Source organism: Branchiostoma floridae, chromosome 10 (genome assembly GCF_000003815.2).
Source record: "Branchiostoma floridae strain S238N-H82 chromosome 10, Bfl_VNyyK, whole genome shotgun sequence".
NCBI classification, from domain to species: Eukaryota; Metazoa; Chordata; class Leptocardii; order Amphioxiformes; family Branchiostomatidae; genus Branchiostoma; species Branchiostoma floridae.
In genome coordinates, this window is record NC_049988.1 from 13,596,814 (window position 1) to 13,616,795 (window position 19,982).

The window sequence follows — 19,982 nt, forward strand, 5'->3', positions numbered from 1 at the left end:
CATGAAGATGATATAACCTCATTACATAACGCTGAATTCCATCTTCAACAGGCAGATGACACGTGGGTGTGCCGTAGACACATTGCAATGTTTCTACAGCACCTGCCGGACATACCTGCATCAAATAAACATAACTGGGCCGCAGGGGGTACTCATTGGGCACATATGTGGTTCGCGCACAACTTTTTAAATTGTGCGTGAACCACACATGCCCAACCCCCAACCCCAAAGAGATAAAGTGATAACGATTAAAGATCCGGGTGGCACGGTGACCTTGTGGGTCAGGATTGATGACTTTCCGGTGTGAGTACAGCAAATAAATCTGTCCGGATCTGCAGCTTGTACTGTTCAGTACAAACTTGGTGTGTAACGCCATGAGACTGGCGTTACAATTATGCAATTAGATACAAATAAGTCCGAGGGACCAGTTCTTGTGCAGTATACTTCGTACTTGAAGACATATACGCTATAAGAAAAGCAATTGAATCTTATGAAGATGATGTAATCATGCGTTGGAAAATACAGTCATGATCTATTCGTCCCTGTCTCTATTCTGTCTATTAGGAAAGCATCTGTCAGGAATGAAGATAGATAACCAACTGCAAAGCAATATTGTCTGTATGGTATCTAAATTAGATTTACTGTCCAAGCAATTCGTTATCAACGAATCATTGACAACATCTATCATGTAAAGGATGTCGAAACATCAGCAACATTATTTGTGTGTGGTGGCAATGGGCAAACAAATAACCAAACGTGGGGCTAAATTCTGATAAGCAAGTCCGCCCATTTCTCTTTACTTCGTATAAAACGAAAAGAAACCATCACAAAGCCTTAGTTGTTGTAGATTCAAATATTAGTAGCTCTATGACAAATACCTATCGGATGATCCACAGATTAGTTGTGGTGAAAATAAGCACACTGGAGGATTAAAGAAGCTGTTCAGTAGTTTATACTGCACATACCCTGCAATCTAAGAACGAGTTTGATTCTCGTTAACTCACAGTATACATTGGCAGAGACATTATGTAGACTTCATCAATTGGTAGTACAGTATTATCCACACAAAGGTAACGATATGTGACAAAAGCTTCTTTTCGCCTGAGATAATCCCACAGTAATTTACTAGGACCCTAATGATATAAAGGGGAGGCACCCGAACACTGGTAGGCACACAAAGGTGGGACAAATGAGCCTGCTTATCAACGTATGCTGTCATTTGTCAGGTCGCCTCTGATGATATTCTCGTTAGGCCCTCATTTGTTCTGTACCACAGAGTACCATTCATTAATCTGTACGACTATCTATATTGAATTATCACAACATCAAAACACCCAAAGCATCCTCATACTAGTAAAACGGCATCACGCATCAAGAAGAAAACCATTGGGTACTAAATGTTGAAAGAAACACCTGCAAGCTTTCGTTGGCATTCAGTTGGCATAATGTCTCGGTAAACAAGGAAAATGAACTTGGAACTTAAACATGCTTAACGCATTGTATGATGCAACATGCTTGAAAGGTTATTAGCTTTAACTGCTAACAACTCTTTGTTAATTTTAGAACGGAGTATTGGTATTAGATCCGGAACACTCAGACAAACAAAAGAGTAAAAAAATGAACATCATCCAAAAATCACTTCCAACAAAGTGAATTGTTTACAGATGTATTAAGGTATCCCCCAGATATCGATTAGTTTGGCGCATGTCAGCGGTATTTCTAATGCTCGTTGTTATAGAATATCACTTAATCAGCGCGGTGTTCAAGGATGTTGACGCCCCCTGTGGTCTAGAAGTTTCCACGGCATTACATCAGGACTTTTGGGTCCCTGTAGTGTGGTTATCTAAGAGAAGTTGCGATCGAACATCGTAAGATCGCAAACTGAGGGCATTCTAGAGATACCCATGCATGTGTCTTGCAAAATTTAGCCGTCTTTCTACGGAAACAAATTTTACCTGTGGTTGGTTCGTTCACAGCCCACTTGAAAAGTCTACAAAAGCGCACTGCGACCTGCGACGAACGTGGGCACACAGTGGCTAAAATGTTAGGCCAATTATGTGATGGAGGTATGAACCGTGTAATACTCGAAATTTTTGCATTTCATGTCACAGATGTCCATTCAACATTTATAACAAAGGAACGAGAAAATGGACCATTACCTTTCCAAAGTTTAACAAGAATCCAATTCCTAATTCGGCTTCTGGGCATCACGTATCTTTAAGACATATCGTCTTGTAGGATCGGTATCTTAAGAGACTTTTGAAAATACTTCAAAGATGTAATAGATAGTTGCGTGAACTAAGTCCATAGAAAATAAAGATATGCATGGTTCTTGTTTAGAAAAAGTTTGTAATGAAGAAATGGCGTTCGTATACTGAGATGACAATTGCTATGTCACTAGAGATACAAAGGACGGAGTCTGGCATTAGTTTATGTGTTATTCGCTCGCTAATTATGCCTTGCAAATACTACATACCTAAAAGTCATAGCTTCATCATCTACACCTACCAACAAAGGCAGGTAGGAATGGTGGGCGAGTCTACATGTTTCTTCGCTGCATAGGAACCGACCAAAACACACTCATGTTCCAGATTATTGTCTTTAGATAGATGACGATTCCCGATTTTTCTCTTGTCTAACTTGTGGACCAAAATAATATCTTCAACAAAAGAATAAAACTGTTAGGATTTTAACAGTTTAAGGTGAAGGCAATCAAATTGTGTAAGTTGTATTACATAGCAGGTTTCGTAAGTCATGTTCCTGCGGTTTATGAAACATCCTTCTGCGTCATGCTTACATGCGATGACAGCGTCGCTATGTGTTGCTCAAACTTTTGCCCGGACTTTGCGCTCGCATTGGCTGCGGACGGACAGGCTAGGCTGTGATTGGTGTGAGCAATCTGTGTACCTGGTCACTGATAAATGACGGCCTTTGTTCGGGTATAAAAGGGCGATGAGAGGTGAGAACGGCGACCGGAGGACTGAAACAGCTTTGATTACAGATCGTAAAAGGATCTGTAGCTAAATAGCTGCAGACAGTACCATCCTCATCAGATCCTCGCGAAAGATCAAGAAAAGATTCAAGAGGACCTGGACAATACTAAAACTACCTGCACAAAGTGCAACAATGGGGCTAACTAAAGCCCAACTATGGACTTGCCTCGCCCTTCTCTGCCTCGGCGGGACCGACGCAGCCGGGTAAGGAACCCTTTCCGGAGAGTTGTGCTACTGCTTGAGCGGCATGAGACCAAGAGCACCTTCAAAACGTGGTCGCCAAATTCTGCCTTAGCCGGAAAGTTGCACGATCGTAGACGGGGAAATGGATCCCAATGTCCCTCTAGAAAAGCCTAGTGGACTGCAGCGCTATTTCAGCACCGTGCTTTGCTTCCGTAGTTGGTAGTTTTGCCGCTATGTAGAGTCATAGTTCGCCATCGAAAGGTAGGATCGAACTTTTTACATTTCGGGTGCTCCCCGGCTCTGGTCATCTGCAGAGCTTACCGAGCTGATTTTCCTTTCCTACCGCTCAGTCGAAAGATTGGACACCGTGTGAAATTCGCTTTTTTTAGATTCTACTTGCTTTCTACAGGAATTCTGAAGTTTGCATAGCCATGTCTACCCGAGGGGTAAAAAACGATACCTATAGTACATAACGGAAGCAACCGTTGTATGAAACAATGTTCTCGACTTTGCCAATGACTTGAATGCGGCATTAATAGTAGCTAATCTGAAAAAAAATTCACATCAAAAGTGATAGGGCACGCTAGTAGGAAACGATATATCTTTGCACATCAAAAACATAATGATTCTGTTTATATTACAGGAGGCAGCAGAGATCGGCGATGATGATTCGTAAGTACCCTTTTCATATCTCTTAGAACGTATTGCATTGCCATACAAAAATTAGCTGTCCTGATATGTATAACTAGCCCGGTTTCATTTATTTCTTCTTTAAAGCAACCGATTCCCAGAACTGTACTCTTGTTGCTACCTGAAAAATGAAAAAAAATGCTGTTGCATGTCGACCGTCCCAATATCTTACTATCCTTTACTAAAAGACAGTAAATTTCCTACATACATATTTCTATAGACGATAGAGAGGCTTGTTTTATCTAGTATGTAAAGATATCCAAATGGCGCCGACCACGGATGGCCTCTCGACCTTTTCCTGGCTAGGTGTGAGCAAGGTTATCTGTGGTTGAGGGTTAGGCGGCGAGATTGCCTATTCTTTAAAAGTCGTTTACGCCAGCCGACTATGAATCTTGAAAACTCACAAAGTCCAAGCTACTCCAAACGAAGAGGTCGGGAGCACGGTCTTAAAGGTCCCGAATGTCTAGCATGGGCTTAACATTCTCAATCCACGGGAACACTTGATAGCGTTTAAATGTCCAATTTTAGATTCTATAGAGGGCAGCAATCATAGTAACGTCAAGAGAGTCTTCTAAAATGTTTATTCAAGTATAAACCGCAGTGGCCTTCTGTTCGACGTCCTTTCACAGTTTTCCGGAAGAGTGACGCACAAGTTATCCTTAAACTCATTTGAAGTGTCAATTAAAGCTTGCATAGCGTTTGAAGGACAAATATGACGAAAACAACATGTCGATCGGTCAGTAATATTCTATGACATGACTATACCCGCGAGGCAACGGACGACATTTCGGTCAGGCTAATAAAAAGTGTCTTTGCATAACGTCGCGACTGTCTAATGAGACGGTACCACATAACAGGTCATGAACCAACCCACAACGCTACTCAAATACCAGTGACGTTCTCATTGTGTTAAAATGCACATGCCCGTGCCATTGCACTCCGTCACAATTGCTTGAAACACTTAATTAGATTTGATTGTAACGCCTCGTTTTCTCCTTTGTATTGTGGAATCGCAAATGTCCTGGAGCAAAATATCATTTAACAATTACAAATGTAAAATGTTTGTTTCATTGTCATTTGTGAGTATTAATAAGACCTATAAGCTTCATGTGACTTTTCCCCTGTTGTACAGTAAAGATATGACCATGTGGCGATGTATGAACTAACTTAAATCTCTCTCTCTCTCTCTCTCTCTTACAGCTCAAGGACAACTCCGAATCCGTAAGTAATACCATCATCTTTTATATCTTCTTTGAAGCCAATCCTGTGGCAGCAAATAGTTTGGCAATCATTTATTTGCTCACTAGTAAGCGTGTGACAGTTGTATTGTCCGTGGCGGGGAAGCTATTGATGTTGGGTTAACATGTAGGGAGTGGTCGCGAGACAGCACATATGGAAATAGAGGTGAATGCAATGTTAAACAAAGCTGGTGACATTATTGACGCCTTGGATTAAGTATTATGTTCTGACGCCCACTCGAGCGGCAAGCGAATGCCATCACTAGCTTTCGTAGATATGTATGAGGCAGTTTTACTCTCCTGACAAGAGAAACTGCAATTTCAGCTATGCCATTTTCCCAGCGAAAAATGCATTAAAAGTTTCAATCAACAGTTTGTGTGCCCTGTAGCAGGGGTATAATCTCCTATTACAAGTTGTAGCTTTTTGTCAGGATGTACAGTACCATGCACACTTCGTTAGTTTTTCTAAGGCTGAGATTTCAATTTTGGGGCGGAACGCTATCTACAACATTATCTATGATATCCGGTCATTCTTGCGGCAAGGTAACACTTCATTGGCAACGACCATCTGGTCAATTGGTCATCCACTATCGCAAAGTTCAAGGCCGTTTGACATTTTTAGAACAGATCCGGTCATATACATCATAAACATAACTGTTTGAAGAGTCCATTAAAATTGGTTGATGGACAAGTCCGATCTAGACATAGATAAAGTTATACAATTAGCCCCGATAAACACACTTGAAGCCCACTTCGGAATAGACTAGTTTAGGGATGTAGAATCCGGCTGTATCAATTAGCCATGGCATGTTTAGAGTTTAAAAGACTCCCCATGGTAACAAAGCAAACACGCCTCGGCTAGAAACGACCAAGTCAACACTTTTGATGCTGGTAAATGGTGTTTGCTTGCTCTTTCCCCATGTGGGTCTAGCAGACTGTTTGCCCAGAGTATCGATTTTTCTGGCCAAAACTTTGATAAAATTCCATCGTCATCGTTCCCCAGCGCCGAAATCCGTGTATGCGATTGGCAAGTTTGTACAAATGGTCCACATAAACCACGGTTTCCATGGTAACGTAGTGCGTCATAGCCTCCTCCGCTGTTGACTTAAGTCAAAAGTCATTTGCAGTTTACACGGATGTTGCGCCGGTCTTGCTTGGAGTCGCCAAGTAAAGGAACGCGGCAGTGCACAGCTTTGGCGACACTCCTTTTGTATAAACTATAATCAGCAATCTTTCTCAGCCTTAAAAGATAGTTTTACCCTTTCGGGCGGATGTATAGCAAAATGTTGATGAAGAGGTACCAGCTTGGAGCAGTATGAAAACAAACAGCTTCACCACATGGCAACCTTATGTAACCCAGCTTAGTCCGAGTGTCTGCATATTTGTTCTACCTACTTAGGCATCTTCCAGTGGATGGTAGTCCACAGGTTTCATAAACATACACATTTCATACCTGTATGGAAAAGTTAACTTCATGACTAAAGTAGCCAGATAATCCCGACCATTGACAGATGACCAGCAAACTCGTCAAGCTCTTTAAAACTATCTGATGGAGAGCGGAACACGTCCAAAAGGTCTTTGATGCCCATTTCATTGACTACAGTGAACACGATTGCTAAACAGTGGGACAACGGGAACATAAAAGACTTTGATAACAGCAACACCCCGCGAGAGATAACCCGGCCTCCGCCGCATTGTACTCTGCCCAGTCGGATGACTCCTCCTGATAAAACCTGCGTAATTAGTAAACCATTCCAATACCCGGCACTCCTACTGCTCAATTAGTATTAGAAAAACACACAGGTATTTACTATACAAACTCGGCAGGAAACAAAAAGGTTGCGATAATCATGATGGCTGGTGAACAAAGTTGATTCAAGTGGTACACCACTTGAGAATGTTTGCGATGTCAGTTTGGCGAAGGTATCGTTAGTGCATTTATTATGGCTGGAATCTAGTTCAGTCATGCCTCGACCACGTGCAGCATTTAAAACCTTTGAACACGGCTTGGACACATGACTTGAGTCTTTATGAGGTACCAGGTCTTATCGGTTAATTTCTATACCTACACCATCTTCTTAAAACCATACCTAAGCAGTCTTCTGCTCTTAATCTAAAAGTACACATCTTGACAGAGCCGACAGCCCAGCACCTAATAAGCCAAAGATGTCATTGATGTCTCACGCACATACATGTAAAACATAATGAAGAATAAGGATATATATATATATACAATGCCGCGAAGAAAAGTCCTTCAATGTTAGCTTTAATACATTCACTAAGTCTAAGTTCAAATAAGAATCCAACGCCTTTCTTGGGTTAAGTGTATAATCTTAAACATCAATACAATATTTCGTGAGTTGTCAGACTTTCAAACGTGCGTTTAGTCAGAAAGTACCAACGTTTCTTGTGCAACATCAAGAAATTTGCAAACAGTGGTTGGACTTCAGTCAGCGGGCGCATGGTCATTGCAAATAAAGGTAAATACAATGAGTGTGTGCAGTACACATTCTAATATTAAGGCCGCATACAAGTCAATATTGAAGCTTGACGAGGCGATGCTCGATTTAATTATACACCCTCCAGAGGAACTGGGCAACAACCTCAATGTTTTACCTCAAAAAAGTATGTAGATAGTAGATCCATGGCTAAACCGTCACAGAGGGAAAATGCCCGACTAAGATACTCGGCAGTCGATTCCAAGTGCCAATGAGATACACTAAATAATCGTGATCATCTAATATGAATATCTTTACGTGGTATCTCACTGTACTTGAGGCACGGGTGCGGCATTGCGGGGCTCGTTCACTGCGGCACTGTTGTGTTTTCGCCACTTTTTTTATAGATTAGATATTGACTAATACGTAAAAGCATGACTTAGAAGACATCAAAATACATAAAATGTTCGTCCTTTATCTCTGAAATTCATTGAGATATCTTCCAAACCCCGCAGTGCCGCATCGGTGCCCCACGTGCAGTGAGATACTACCTTTTCGACTGTCATCGCTCTTTCTCAATCACGTGTATATGCGGCGTCCTGGTTAGACATGTCTATAACAGGTGTTGTTGAAAATTAATGGGTTCCGTCAACATGAACCAATTAGTCTGAATACAGAGGACGACAAGCAGGATGTTTAGAAGTTAGTCAGCATGGGTGCGGTGATCTGACGTGAGACCAAAGACGCTGATCGCCTGATCATGAGTTAGGAAAGTTTGCTTGATCTAACCGGTTAACCTGACATTTGATTTGACTAGCAAGAAAATCTAGAAAACACGACCGTAGCATGTCCAGAACACGTGATTTTAAAAACAGAAGTTCGATCGCAGTACCGTGCGCAGCTGCCAGGGCTCCCGAAATCTAACCATTTGTTCTTTTGCCAGGTCATAGCACAGTGTATCAGAAAGATCCATCCACGACATCTCGAGTTTTTCTGTTCACAAACAAACAAACAAACAAACAAACAAACAAATAAGCATGAAAACAAACTTCTGTTAATAGCTCTATTTCAGTCTTCAATAGAATGGCAACATTGTCTAAATTGTTTTTAGTGTTTTAGCGATGAACATAACCTGTAGCTGCAATTGTTTTCTCGTTGTTGCAGTTTTTCATTAAAAGCTGTTTCTATAAAATCTTCAACCTAATTCACACTCAGAACACAGACTTAAGCTTAGCCATAATTCTACCATTCGCTACCACGTGACCAGGTCTATCTCACGCCCCATTCTAAGGGTCAGGGCCGTCCCGATTGTTTTTGTCATTCTCAAAACTTTCAAGGTGCATTTGAAGTGGAGAGTTATCGAACGGCATTCAACGTGTATTTTAATTGCAGTATGGCCGCATTGTTCGGCATTCCAACTCTATTCCAAACATTCTGATCTCATTCGATGGAGAACCGAAGCAGCAAGCCACTTCAAATCCTGTCAGAATGTGATCAAAAGAATATCTGGAATGCAGTGAGAATGTCTAGAATGCACTACAAATACCCAGGAATAGACAAAGAGTAGTTATTCGGCCATTTCGGCTCATTCCGTCTCGCGTGAATGGGAAATAAGGTCCATTTGGAATTCCCACCCGAATGTGGCGCGAGTTTTGCAAATTCTTCATTCCGGTTGTTTCTGCTTGATTCCTAGGCCTGCTGATTCGGTTTCAGTGTGAATGCCCTATATTAAGAGAGGGTTCCAACTTTAAGCGGTCCTCTTTATTATGTACGTGATTCAGTTAGGCGTGAATTCTACAATCCGCCCACTTTGAGACTCAGGATACGTGCACGGTTGCACTGTCAGGTGCGTGAATGCAGGTGCCTCATACGTGCCCCGGATCGCATTACATACTGTATGAGGTCACCGCCAGTCTTTGTAAAAGACGATAATAAAGTCTTTTCTTTCTCTACACATCTTGTTCTTGGGTCAGATTGTGGCAAGTTAATCCCTGTATGACCATGTCATGTCAATGGAGCCTTTTATTTCATACATTCCATAGCGGAAAGGTGGTAGACTGGGTGATATCACTCAGGTGCAAAACAACGCCCCATTCTGGTTACTAATTTGCCAAGTCCGTGACATTTTGTTTGAAAAATCAGATCTTGCCACAATGAGGACGTGTCAGATTGTCGGCTCACAAATATTGAAGTTTTCTAATAGGAAAACAGCATAACTAATGGCTGGAACCTACTTTTAGTCCCACAAGCTTTATGCAAATGAGGGTTTACGAAAGGCCTTCACCGTACTCAGAGTGATGTATATCATAGCGATACGCTCTGTTTGCTAGTCATTGATGATATTTGTTTTCTTTCTCGGTGGGGGACAATTGGAAAACGCGATTTGTTTGTTTAAGATGTCTCCAATGTGTTTACATCAAGTTAACCCCGAAAACTTGAAGTCCATTCCAAATCTTTGATAGACAGTTCGTGCAGATAGAAACAATGCGCAAGCATTAAAATACAGTGAAGTGGTCTTAGAGATCTAGCTGTTTATCAGCATATTTACCATAAATCCACGTTCATTGCAGCAATTGTTTAGGCATGATAAAAATTGACAATGTCTCGCTGTTAGGGCATAATATCAACAAACGTAACGGGTTTATACATTCAGCTAAGGTACAAATAAAGAAAGGAAGAAATGGTAATCCCTGTCCAATCCCAGCAAAACCTGACAACAAAGACAACAAAACCCGCACACATGTGCCTCTTATGCCCGTTATTCAGTGGTTCTATTTTGGTTTGTATTGTTTTTAATCTGTAGATGTATTTGTGCAGTGCTCTACGTCAAAGTCGAAAATCTATGAAAGCGATTCTTAAAATCCATCTGTGAATATGTGGATTATTCTTTTTGCTTTACTCTAACTTTCATAAAACTCTTTGGTCAATTGTCAACGAATCGCACCTCGTGTAAACAATAACTAACTAAAATGGTTAACTTTAATACCTTGAGGATTTAAGAAGGTACTCACCACAAAACTTTCGAGAGAAGTAGGGTGCAGTGCTGGTCTTGTCGCTGGTCGGCGCTGGTGCAAGGCATTACGTAGCTGTTCACCCGGCCAGGGACATTCCCTGGGGAACACACCAAAACATTCAAGGAATTTTGGAACGTTCCACTTCGGAAATGAAATGAAGAGTTTTGCAGAATCTCTGTTGCAGATTGAGAATAATATCATTGCTGATTTCAATAAAATCACAATTCTTTTACAACAAACAGTTACACTGGGATATATAACTTTAGACATCTTGTCCTACTGCTTGAAATTTTTTAACGTGCAAGGCCTAGTGGCAATGGATTGTCCCACATACCAAGGAAAATGTCCGCCAACCGAAGTGGCGGGAAAGTTAAAACGTGGCAACATTTTCCACGATTAATAAGCTTTCGACAAGACCATGGGCAAGTTCTGCGTGCAGACTAGAGACGTAAGATAATCCTTATGGCTTTTGTAAAATATATGTGGCATTAATAGTTGAGTTATGAGTCAGTTCGGCCAGGAACTCGGCCAAGTCACAGTCGAAAATAAATTAATGTGCCTAGAAACACGTTAATTTACGACATTTAGCTAAAGCCAACTCTGTCAACGGATATAGGATAGCAAGCATAGCTTACCTCGAACAACAACAACAACAACTCTGAATTGTTCTGAACAGTACAGAACCTGTCATTATCTGCTATCTTCTACCAACATAATGTACCTAGCGTCCTGGTCCAAAACTGTACTGTCCCATCATGCATTGTCCACGGGTTTCCGGAAACTTTGGGTTTGGCTAGGAGGACGGGCTATCTCAGCAGCGGGTTACCTTTTCTGGGCCCCATGCAAAATAAAGACTTGAAGCACACAGTTTAGATGATATTTGACCCTCAGCATTCTGGTAGAACTTTTATCAAAGTTGGCATCAGAATAAAGTCTCTTATTGTGATATTTGCTCATCACGTAGTCGTAAATTTCTAAATACCCTCAAGAAATATTCAAGCTAAATCAAGTAACACACCAATGTCTCCTCCAGCCTGCCCGATGCCACAACCCCCAATGAACGGCATGGTGGGCTGTAACACAGACTGGGACGGCACAGAGGTTTGTACGGCCAGCTGTGCGGACGGATACAACCTGGGTGCCGGCAATGCAGACATATACTGCAACATGGACGGCACGTGGGATGGAACCTTCCCAGAGTGTGTGGGTAAGTTGTCATGGTGCTACCATCAATCTGTCAAATCCCAATTCAATCCACAGTCTCTTTCTCTCCAAGAGGTCCTGTCTTCCATATTTGATTCCCTAACATCCCTGGCTGTGATCAACTTTAAGCAGATGTTAGAAAATCAAAATCAATACATTTCTAAAAGCCCACTGCTCCTTGGAAGCAGGAGCTTGAAAAACTTTAACTTGGCTTCCTACATCTGCTAGAGATTAGACAATTTGGTCAATGTAGTTCACTCGTCAGCCCATCCTTGTTCATGTTCTTGTGTTCTTTACTGAACTATCAAAATTGGTCAAAGTTATGAAGAAGAAGAAAAGGACGACTTTTTTCAATATTTACTGAATGTTGAAACTTTTTGAGCTTTGTTACCCAAGTTAATATGCAGATCCAATTTCTATTGTTTCCAGTAAAAGTCCAAACATGTGGTCTTAATTTTCACACACATAAGACTTAGACATGATTCACATAAGACTTAGAGATAGTAAAGTACTCATCATATATCCACCCTTTCCCACCCCACAGCCACAGCTCAGATCTGCGCCCTGCCCTCTCCGCCCATGTTTGGCCACGTGTCAACTGCGACGGACATGGACGGCAAGCAGACAGCCACGCCCAGCTGCATGTCCGGGTACCACCCTGAGACGCCGTTCCTCGCAGAGTACGTCTGCGTCAACGGCGCCTGGAGTCCCACAGCAACCTTCCCCAACTGCGTGAAGGGTACGGACTCCTAACAATGAATCTGATTGGTCCAACTGCCATCAATATAATCCAATAGTTTACACTTTTTATTACTCAGACTTTTTGGGCAGTGATATCTGGTTTAATTTCTTTTTTATGTAACGTGTTACATGCTGTCATTTACCATAGTATGATATTAGTCACAATCAATACTGCTTAGTTGTGACAAGACTAGCCTGAAAGTCTGTCTTAGAGTGATAATGATAACGGTGATAAATTGTTCTTAAATGTAAATTGTCAGTAAGTTGCCAGAAGTACTATGCTTGGCTGTCCAACTCAACACTTGTAACATAACATCCTTGGTATATTATTTTGGTCACCTGACTCTATCCAGCTGAGAGTGAAATTCAGCCCTGTTTAATGAACAATCATTGATTCATTTCCCAGATGGGTCAGGTGGAGGTGATGTCATCCTCCCTGTCCTGCCGGGCTCTACCGAGTCCTCCATCATGCAAGGTCAGTATGTCTCCTTCTTCTTTGACAGTTTTATACTTTATAGGCTCAGAAGTAGTCAGTTGGGTATGCCTCCAGAGTGTCTTCAGAGTGTTGCTTATTAGAAGTCCAATTTGACATGGAAATGTATTCTTGTGTTGTAGGCAAAGTTCAGACTTAAATAGTGTTTATCCTGTGGTTTGTTTATACATATAGCTAAGTAATTTGGTCGTGTATTTTAGCATCAGTGTTTCTTGGCTTCAGGCCATGTGCCCGATGCAAACAAATAGATAGATTTAACCAACAATTTTTCTCTCTTCTATCTTCGAACAGTGGAGACTGCTGTGGTGACTGCCGATCAGTTTGGTCACTGCACAGCGTTTGGGCAGAGCCACTACCGCACCTTCGATGGGCAGATGTACTACTTCAGAGGGAGCTGCACCTACCTGCTGGCAGGAGACTGTGCTGACAACACCTTCAAGATACACGTCAGGTAACTTTCACTTTAAGTCTTAAGCACCCTCGGTCTGTCGTAGTGGATCAGGACAATTCAGCGCTTATTAACTTTGCTCAGTCAACTTGGCCGAGCATCCATGGTTAGGGTTACAGTTAAAATATTGGTGTTGGGCTGAGTTGGTCTTTAAGTTATTAGCCAGATGGGTCAGGTTGGTAAAAGGCCAAAGCATCCAACATGCAATCTTAGCAAAAACAGACAGTAAATGTATGAAATGTATGACTTTTGATGGCTGATAATGAGAGTGCCTTGTCAGCACTGCTGCCTTATCATCTGCATTCCTTGAAAAAAAACAGACAGTAAATGAATGAAATGTATGAATTTTGATGGCTGATAATGAGTGTGCCTTGTCAGCACTGCTGCCTTATCATCTGCATTCCTTGATCATTTATGTATCATCACTCCATAATTCAATATTATGTTGTTTATGCTAAGAATAAAAATGAAGATGAAGTCAAATTGCAAAGGTACCTCTGCTATTGCTTTCATTATACACAGTCTTCAGAGAACAATGTAAGTTGCCTTCGAATTCCCCAACATTACATCAGATGATGCTAACAACTAACTAACTAACAACTGAGTGGAAACTCAATTTCATGCAACTGTTTTGATTGGCTGTTGCCATAGGAACCAGAGGGACTGCAGTGCTGCATCCCCCTGTCACCGTTTCCTGACCATCTACCTGGGCAACATGGTCATCAGGATCGAGAAGGGCGCAACGGTAACTTACAACTTAGTAGTAGTAGACTGGTTTATTCGTTTCACAGAAATATAACTGACACGAAATAAAAGCAACCTTGCAGCCGCCAGAGGAGGCTGAATTGTGCAGCTTTTCAATCACAATAGTGGCTTAGATGCAAACACAATTTAAAATTTAAATTACGAGTGCGGATTTCGACAAGTACATGTACACAATTTACTGCTAGATACATATTTATCATATACAAACTATGTCACTTTTAAAAATAGTTTAAACTATTTACATCGGAATATAATATTGTACAAACACAGTCAGTTATTCACTGTTGACAATCGACAAGGGTACAGAGAGAATCTGAAGCACAGTTCAACTTCAGTGTTACTTATAGTGCGTTCAGAATGTTCAAAATTGAAGGGACTGGGCTAGTGAGGTACCGCTTAGTACCAGTTGGCAGTTTGTAGGGCCGGGTGCGCCTGAGCTGCATGCTGTATGGCTGGTTGCGGGCTGGACTTACATGTACAGTTCAACATGTAATCATTGCACAGTGCTTAAAGCCTTGTAGTCTTGGACCAGGTGTGAATGTGTAATCTGTAGGGCATACTATTCTTGGACAGTGAAACAATGAAAAAAAAATGAAAAAAAAATGAAAACTGTCAGTGAAAAGGCCAGCAGAACAGATTTAGCACACCTTTATCACTTCAGTAACTGTTACACTCACACTCACACTATTCGGTTTAGAGTCCGTTGTTACCTTTCTTGCAAGGGTTGGACATTTTGTCAAGTCATTTCGGTCTGATTGCTGCCCTCCATCCGTCTCAGTCAATTGGGTTGCCTTTTTGCAAGTGCACATAAAAGATAATACATTATACTATCTAAGCCTGACTAATGACAATGGATTTCTCCCCCCCCCCATACACAGGGCCCTATTGTGTTCCACAATGACCTTGAGCTGACCATCCCCACCAAGATTGGAGATGGTCTCCTGGTGGAGAAGGTGGCAACTTACGTCACAGTCAAGTCTGGGCTGGGTTTCCAACTCAAGTGGGACGGCGATGAGGCCATCTTCATTGATGTAAGCACAGAAAAGACATTTTTCACTTCAGTTATCAGTGTAAACCTTTACATGTAGACGAAAGTCAGAGATCCAGGTAACGTTACACGATGTTAATCTATTTACTATGTTTTACTAGCTTTAAGAATAAACAAATGAAAATTCGTCTTGTGTATTCAGACTCATTGTCAACAGTTAGAAGTTACTTTGAAGTTTCCCTTTTCTCTAGGTACACTGTTTTCTTATAAACTGATATTGAGGATGTAAAGAAGAAGAAGATGATAATTTATAACTTCTTGTCGCAGCTCATAGTCTTATGTATTTAGACTCAGAATCAACAGTAAGAAGTTACTTTGACGTAGAATTTTAAGTTGTGAGCTTGATTCTCTAGCTAGTCCTATATAGATAAAACAAAACTGTTTTCCGCCAATTGTAGGTCACAGACGAGCTGAGTGGAAAGACCTGCGGTCTCTGCGGGAAGTTCAACCGCGACCCCAGCGACGACTTCACCGACATCATGGGCCACATCGTTCACACACCAACAGCTTTCGCTAACAGCTACAAGATGTTGGGCGATGGTGGTACGTATCTCCTAGCCATCTTTCCTTCATTCCTGTGACCTAAAAGTCCAGTTGATTAACCTGCACCGTAGATAACTCAATAACGTGCTTGATACAGGATTGACTTAGTCTGATGTGCTTTATTTACTCATCATGCTTTACTTGATCCAAAATGTCAAATGTCATAACTTATTCCAGTGACTGACATGAAACCTTAAAGTTTTCCTTTCAAAACTGCATGCTAAGTTATCGAACCTGCTACTACCTTTTCAACTCATCTTATATATCATAAACCAATTAATAAAGTCAAAGTTACTAAACCTGCTTTTACCTTTTCAACTCATCTAATATATCATTAACCAATTAACAAATGTAAAGTTACTAAACCTGCTTCTACCTTTTCAACTCATCTAATATATCATTAACCAATTAACAAATGTAAAGTTACTAAACCTGCTACTACCTATTAAAGCCAGCTAGTCATTCAATACTTTTTCAATTTAGCTAATGTATCATTAATCTATTAACTAGGTTGTTAAACCGACTACTACCTTTTAAACTCCTCTAGTCTATCACTAACCAATTAACTAACCTACTAACCCTGCAGAGACGTGCCACGACTCGACCAGCCAGAGCAGCCACTGCCTGTCGGACACCACCCAGCACCAGCAAGTCACCGCCTCCGCTGAAGCCACCTGTAGGTCGCTGCTGGACAGCCCAACCTTCGCCACGTGTCGCCAGGTGCGTGAAACACGATCAAAACTTTAATTCTCTCTGTGTCAAATTCAGTTCTAGCCAGAATGAGTTACGAACACTTAACACTGCCTTAAACCGTGTTTTAAGAATTAAGTTACCCCTACCCAATAATATCTGACATGTGACTTGAAAGAAGCATAATTTTACATGTAGGTATACAGGATTTTCATTGACGTCATACTAATTATAATTTGATAGTACAGACGACCATATTAGCGGGTGATTGAATTAAGCAGTAGCATCTTCCTGTGGTTTACAAACGTACGCTATAATCCAACATGGCGCAGATGACGTCAAATGAAAAGCCTATATTGAGCATTCCATGTAGCCTCCTATTTGTCAAGTATTTTTTTATAATTTTCATGAGTAGCCTTTGTTACATGTTGATTCCTTATCATAAGTGAAAAGACAAAACAGAGGTATAGGATAAAGCTTAGCAACCTACATGTAGTTAACATAACAATGATATGAAACATGAGAAAAACACCTTCTGTATTAATGTGTTCTGTATCAAGTTGACTGTGTCCATGTCATTTAACGCATTGCTGTCTATTCCCTTCCCAGGTGGTGGATGCCCAGCCGTTCTACCAGGCCTGTATGGACGACGTCTGCTTCTGCAACGGGCAGCGCGCCGGCTGCGAGTGCGGAACCTTCGAGGCCTTCGCTCGCGAGTGCATGCGCCAGAACATCCACTTCACCTGGAGAACCAACAGCTTCTGCCGTAAGCTATTCTGTCTATGTGTACTATACATGTAACTATAACTATGTTTGCCATGGCTGTTGTAACAATGACATCTTAGTGCACTATAACAGTCTTCATCTTTCAATTAGTTTTCTTTTGTTAACAAAATAGACAAAAACAGAACTTAATCTTGTGTATGTTGCCTACATGGTTGTCCAAAAAGGTATTCCAAACAAATAGAGCAGTCTAATGCTGTAAGTGGCAGAAGATAGGATGTACAAATGTATGTAAATGGTCACCATATGTCAATTGAACACGAAGTACATGTGTGTCATATGATAGCTATGCTAGTAGACATACGATTGTGAGGTTACAGGTTTAATTTCTGGCATTCCTGGATGTTATGTCCTTGGAAAGGCATGTTACATGACTTCTGTCGTTTCATCCAGGTGTAAAATGCTACCTCACCTTGTTTGGCGAGTTAAATGGCAGCAGAAGGAGACCATGGGCTCTGCCTTCCAATACCATGCCCCTAAGACAACTTTACCTTTTTACCAATAGTCATGACTTCTTACCCCTGTAGCGGTGTCCTGCCCTGCTGGCCAGGTCTACCAGGACTGCGGCAGCTCCTGCCCCAAGACCTGCCGTCAGACCGTGTACAATTGTGAGGACGAGCAGTGCATCGACGGCTGCCACTGTCCCGACGGATACTTCCTGCACAACAATGACTGTCTGCTGCAGGACCAGTGCCCCTGTCTCAGCCATGGTCAGGAGTACGCACCGGGATCCACCATCAAGTCTGACTGTAACGACTGGTGCGTTACCTTTCTTTGCCATCTGATGACAATTGTGATAGAGCCTTGAATAGTTTCATCAGGCTGGTATGTCACTGAATTCTCTTCTTACACAACCATTTAAACCAAAGCTTTATTTTCGGTGAAAATAAAGTTGTGGTTGGTGGTTGTGCAAAAAGAGTCTTTATTCAATTGTGCTGGAGGTTATGACCATATAAAGGTAAATGGAGATCCATGTCTTAGAATTGTCTTACAATTATCCTGGTGTTGTATTTATTTAATTGTTTCTTCCTTCCACAGTGAGTGCAAGTCTGGCAGATGGGAGTGTACAAACAACGTTTGCGAGTGTAAGTACAACACACTTCCTTCTTTCGTACAGCCTGAAAATGCTTGAAAATGACTTTAACTTTACAATCTCACTTAAAAATCTCTGCTTAACACATCTTTTCTAATATCCAAGCAGTTAAAACTTTTGTTGACAACTTTTTTAAAAGTTTTTTTTTTCATTGTTTGAGTCTTCTGTATTTTCTGTACTCCCTCCACAGCCACTTGCCGTGCCACTGGTGATCCTCACTACATGACGTTTGATGGAAAGCGTTATGACTTCATGGGAGACTGTTCTTACACTCTGGCTAGGAACATCGACAACAGTGTGGCTGTAAGTAACGTTACATCTGTAGATGCCTAATAATGTTATTATTGTCTATTTCTACAATTTCTAGCTGCTTTCACAGGAATAGCATTTTTGGTTTCCTCAAACTTCTTACTATACTAACAGCACTGTTGATTATTCTGTACTGAATCAGACAATTATGAGCAAAATATATCCTATATACATCTATTGCTATGCCTATGGCCCATCAAAGTCTGTTCATGGAAACTGCTTCATTTCTAGAATAATGCATAACATTACTATTCACAGACTGAGTATAAACTTATAAAAAGCTATGGAAACATAACTTGGGTCGATCATATATGTCCATCAATATATCAATTCCAACAATGATTGGCCATGTATTGTACATGCTTCAAATATAACATTGTACAAGAGGATATTTACTAAGACCTTGTCTCATTCCCCAGGACTTCCACATCGTTGCTGAGAACATCGAGTGTGGCACCAGCTCCGCCCGGTTCGCCTCCTGCACCAAGTCCATCTCCGTCATGCACGGCGGCTCCCAGCTGAAGATGAAGCAGAACCTGGCACTGCTGCTGAACGGACAGGACATCACCCGTCTGCCACACAGGGCTCCCGGGCTGTACATCGAGTGGGCTTCCTCCATCTTCCAGAAGGTAAGAGGGAAGGAAGAAATGAAGGATGGATGAGAGGAATGGATTCAGAAAGAAAAGGAATGAATCATTATTTTGATATGATCTTAATTTTCCCTGTCTATTCTGAAGTTGCAGAAGCTGAATGAATGAATGGATGAATGAGGAATGAGTTAATGAAGAATAAATATGGAAATGATCAATCAATTTAACTTAAACTATATTTAAAGTGTCTGAGCTATATTTCTTCTGATTGTATGTAAACAATGATAATGATGGTCAAAGTGATTATTGTCCATTTGTTGGAAAAGTGAGTCTTACAATCATTGTTCTTTTTTACCTTCCCCCCACAGGTCACCCTTGACAACGGCATGTCCATCCTGTGGGATGGCAACATGCGTGCCTACATCACCTCCCCCGCCAGCTTCTCAGGGAAGACCATCGGTCTCTGTGGTACCTTCGACAACAACCAGAACGTAAGTCAGTCTCTTCACTTCTGTGGGACACTGTTTTAGTCTCACTGGCCTAGCAGCAATTGTTGGTACAATGTCACACAAGACAATATAGTCTAAGGTAACCAAGGCATTAAAGACTGATTTTTGTTGGCTCCCAGGAAATACAAAACACAGTGATTTACATGTAAGACATCGCATATAACAGTACTACCATTACCATAGGAGTTAATAGACATATTCTGGCAGAAAA

General features: G+C 41.3%; 1 protein-coding gene across 28 annotated transcripts in view; it reads left to right on the forward strand.

Moving 5' to 3' along the window:
• Window positions 1-2,973: 2,973 nt before the first annotated feature.
• The window catches only part of LOC118423973, a 115,639-nt gene continuing 98,630 nt past the window's right edge, over window positions 2,974-19,982 (forward strand). For all 28 annotated transcript variants that reach the window (XR_004832153.1, XR_004832156.1, XR_004832155.1 and 25 more), the window contains exons 1-17: window positions 2,974-3,197; window positions 3,820-3,848; window positions 5,067-5,087; window positions 11,590-11,763; window positions 12,304-12,498; window positions 12,907-12,975; window positions 13,285-13,444; window positions 14,093-14,186; window positions 15,085-15,237; window positions 15,653-15,797; window positions 16,384-16,517; window positions 17,097-17,253; window positions 17,798-18,029; window positions 18,309-18,355; window positions 18,554-18,666; window positions 19,092-19,301; window positions 19,631-19,753. Coding sequence is in view for 22 of the 28 variants with exons in the window: in XM_035832320.1 (XP_035688213.1) it covers window positions 3,127-3,197; window positions 3,820-3,848; window positions 5,067-5,087; window positions 11,590-11,763; window positions 12,304-12,498; window positions 12,907-12,975; window positions 13,285-13,444; window positions 14,093-14,186; window positions 15,085-15,237; window positions 15,653-15,797; window positions 16,384-16,517; window positions 17,097-17,253; window positions 17,798-18,029; window positions 18,309-18,355; window positions 18,554-18,666; window positions 19,092-19,301; window positions 19,631-19,753 (2,127 nt within the window). In the remaining 6 variants the exon portion in view is untranslated. The remainder of the gene's footprint in view (window positions 3,198-3,819; window positions 3,849-5,066; window positions 5,088-11,589; window positions 11,764-12,303; window positions 12,499-12,906; window positions 12,976-13,284; window positions 13,445-14,092; window positions 14,187-15,084; window positions 15,238-15,652; window positions 15,798-16,383; window positions 16,518-17,096; window positions 17,254-17,797; window positions 18,030-18,308; window positions 18,356-18,553; window positions 18,667-19,091; window positions 19,302-19,630; window positions 19,754-19,982) is intronic.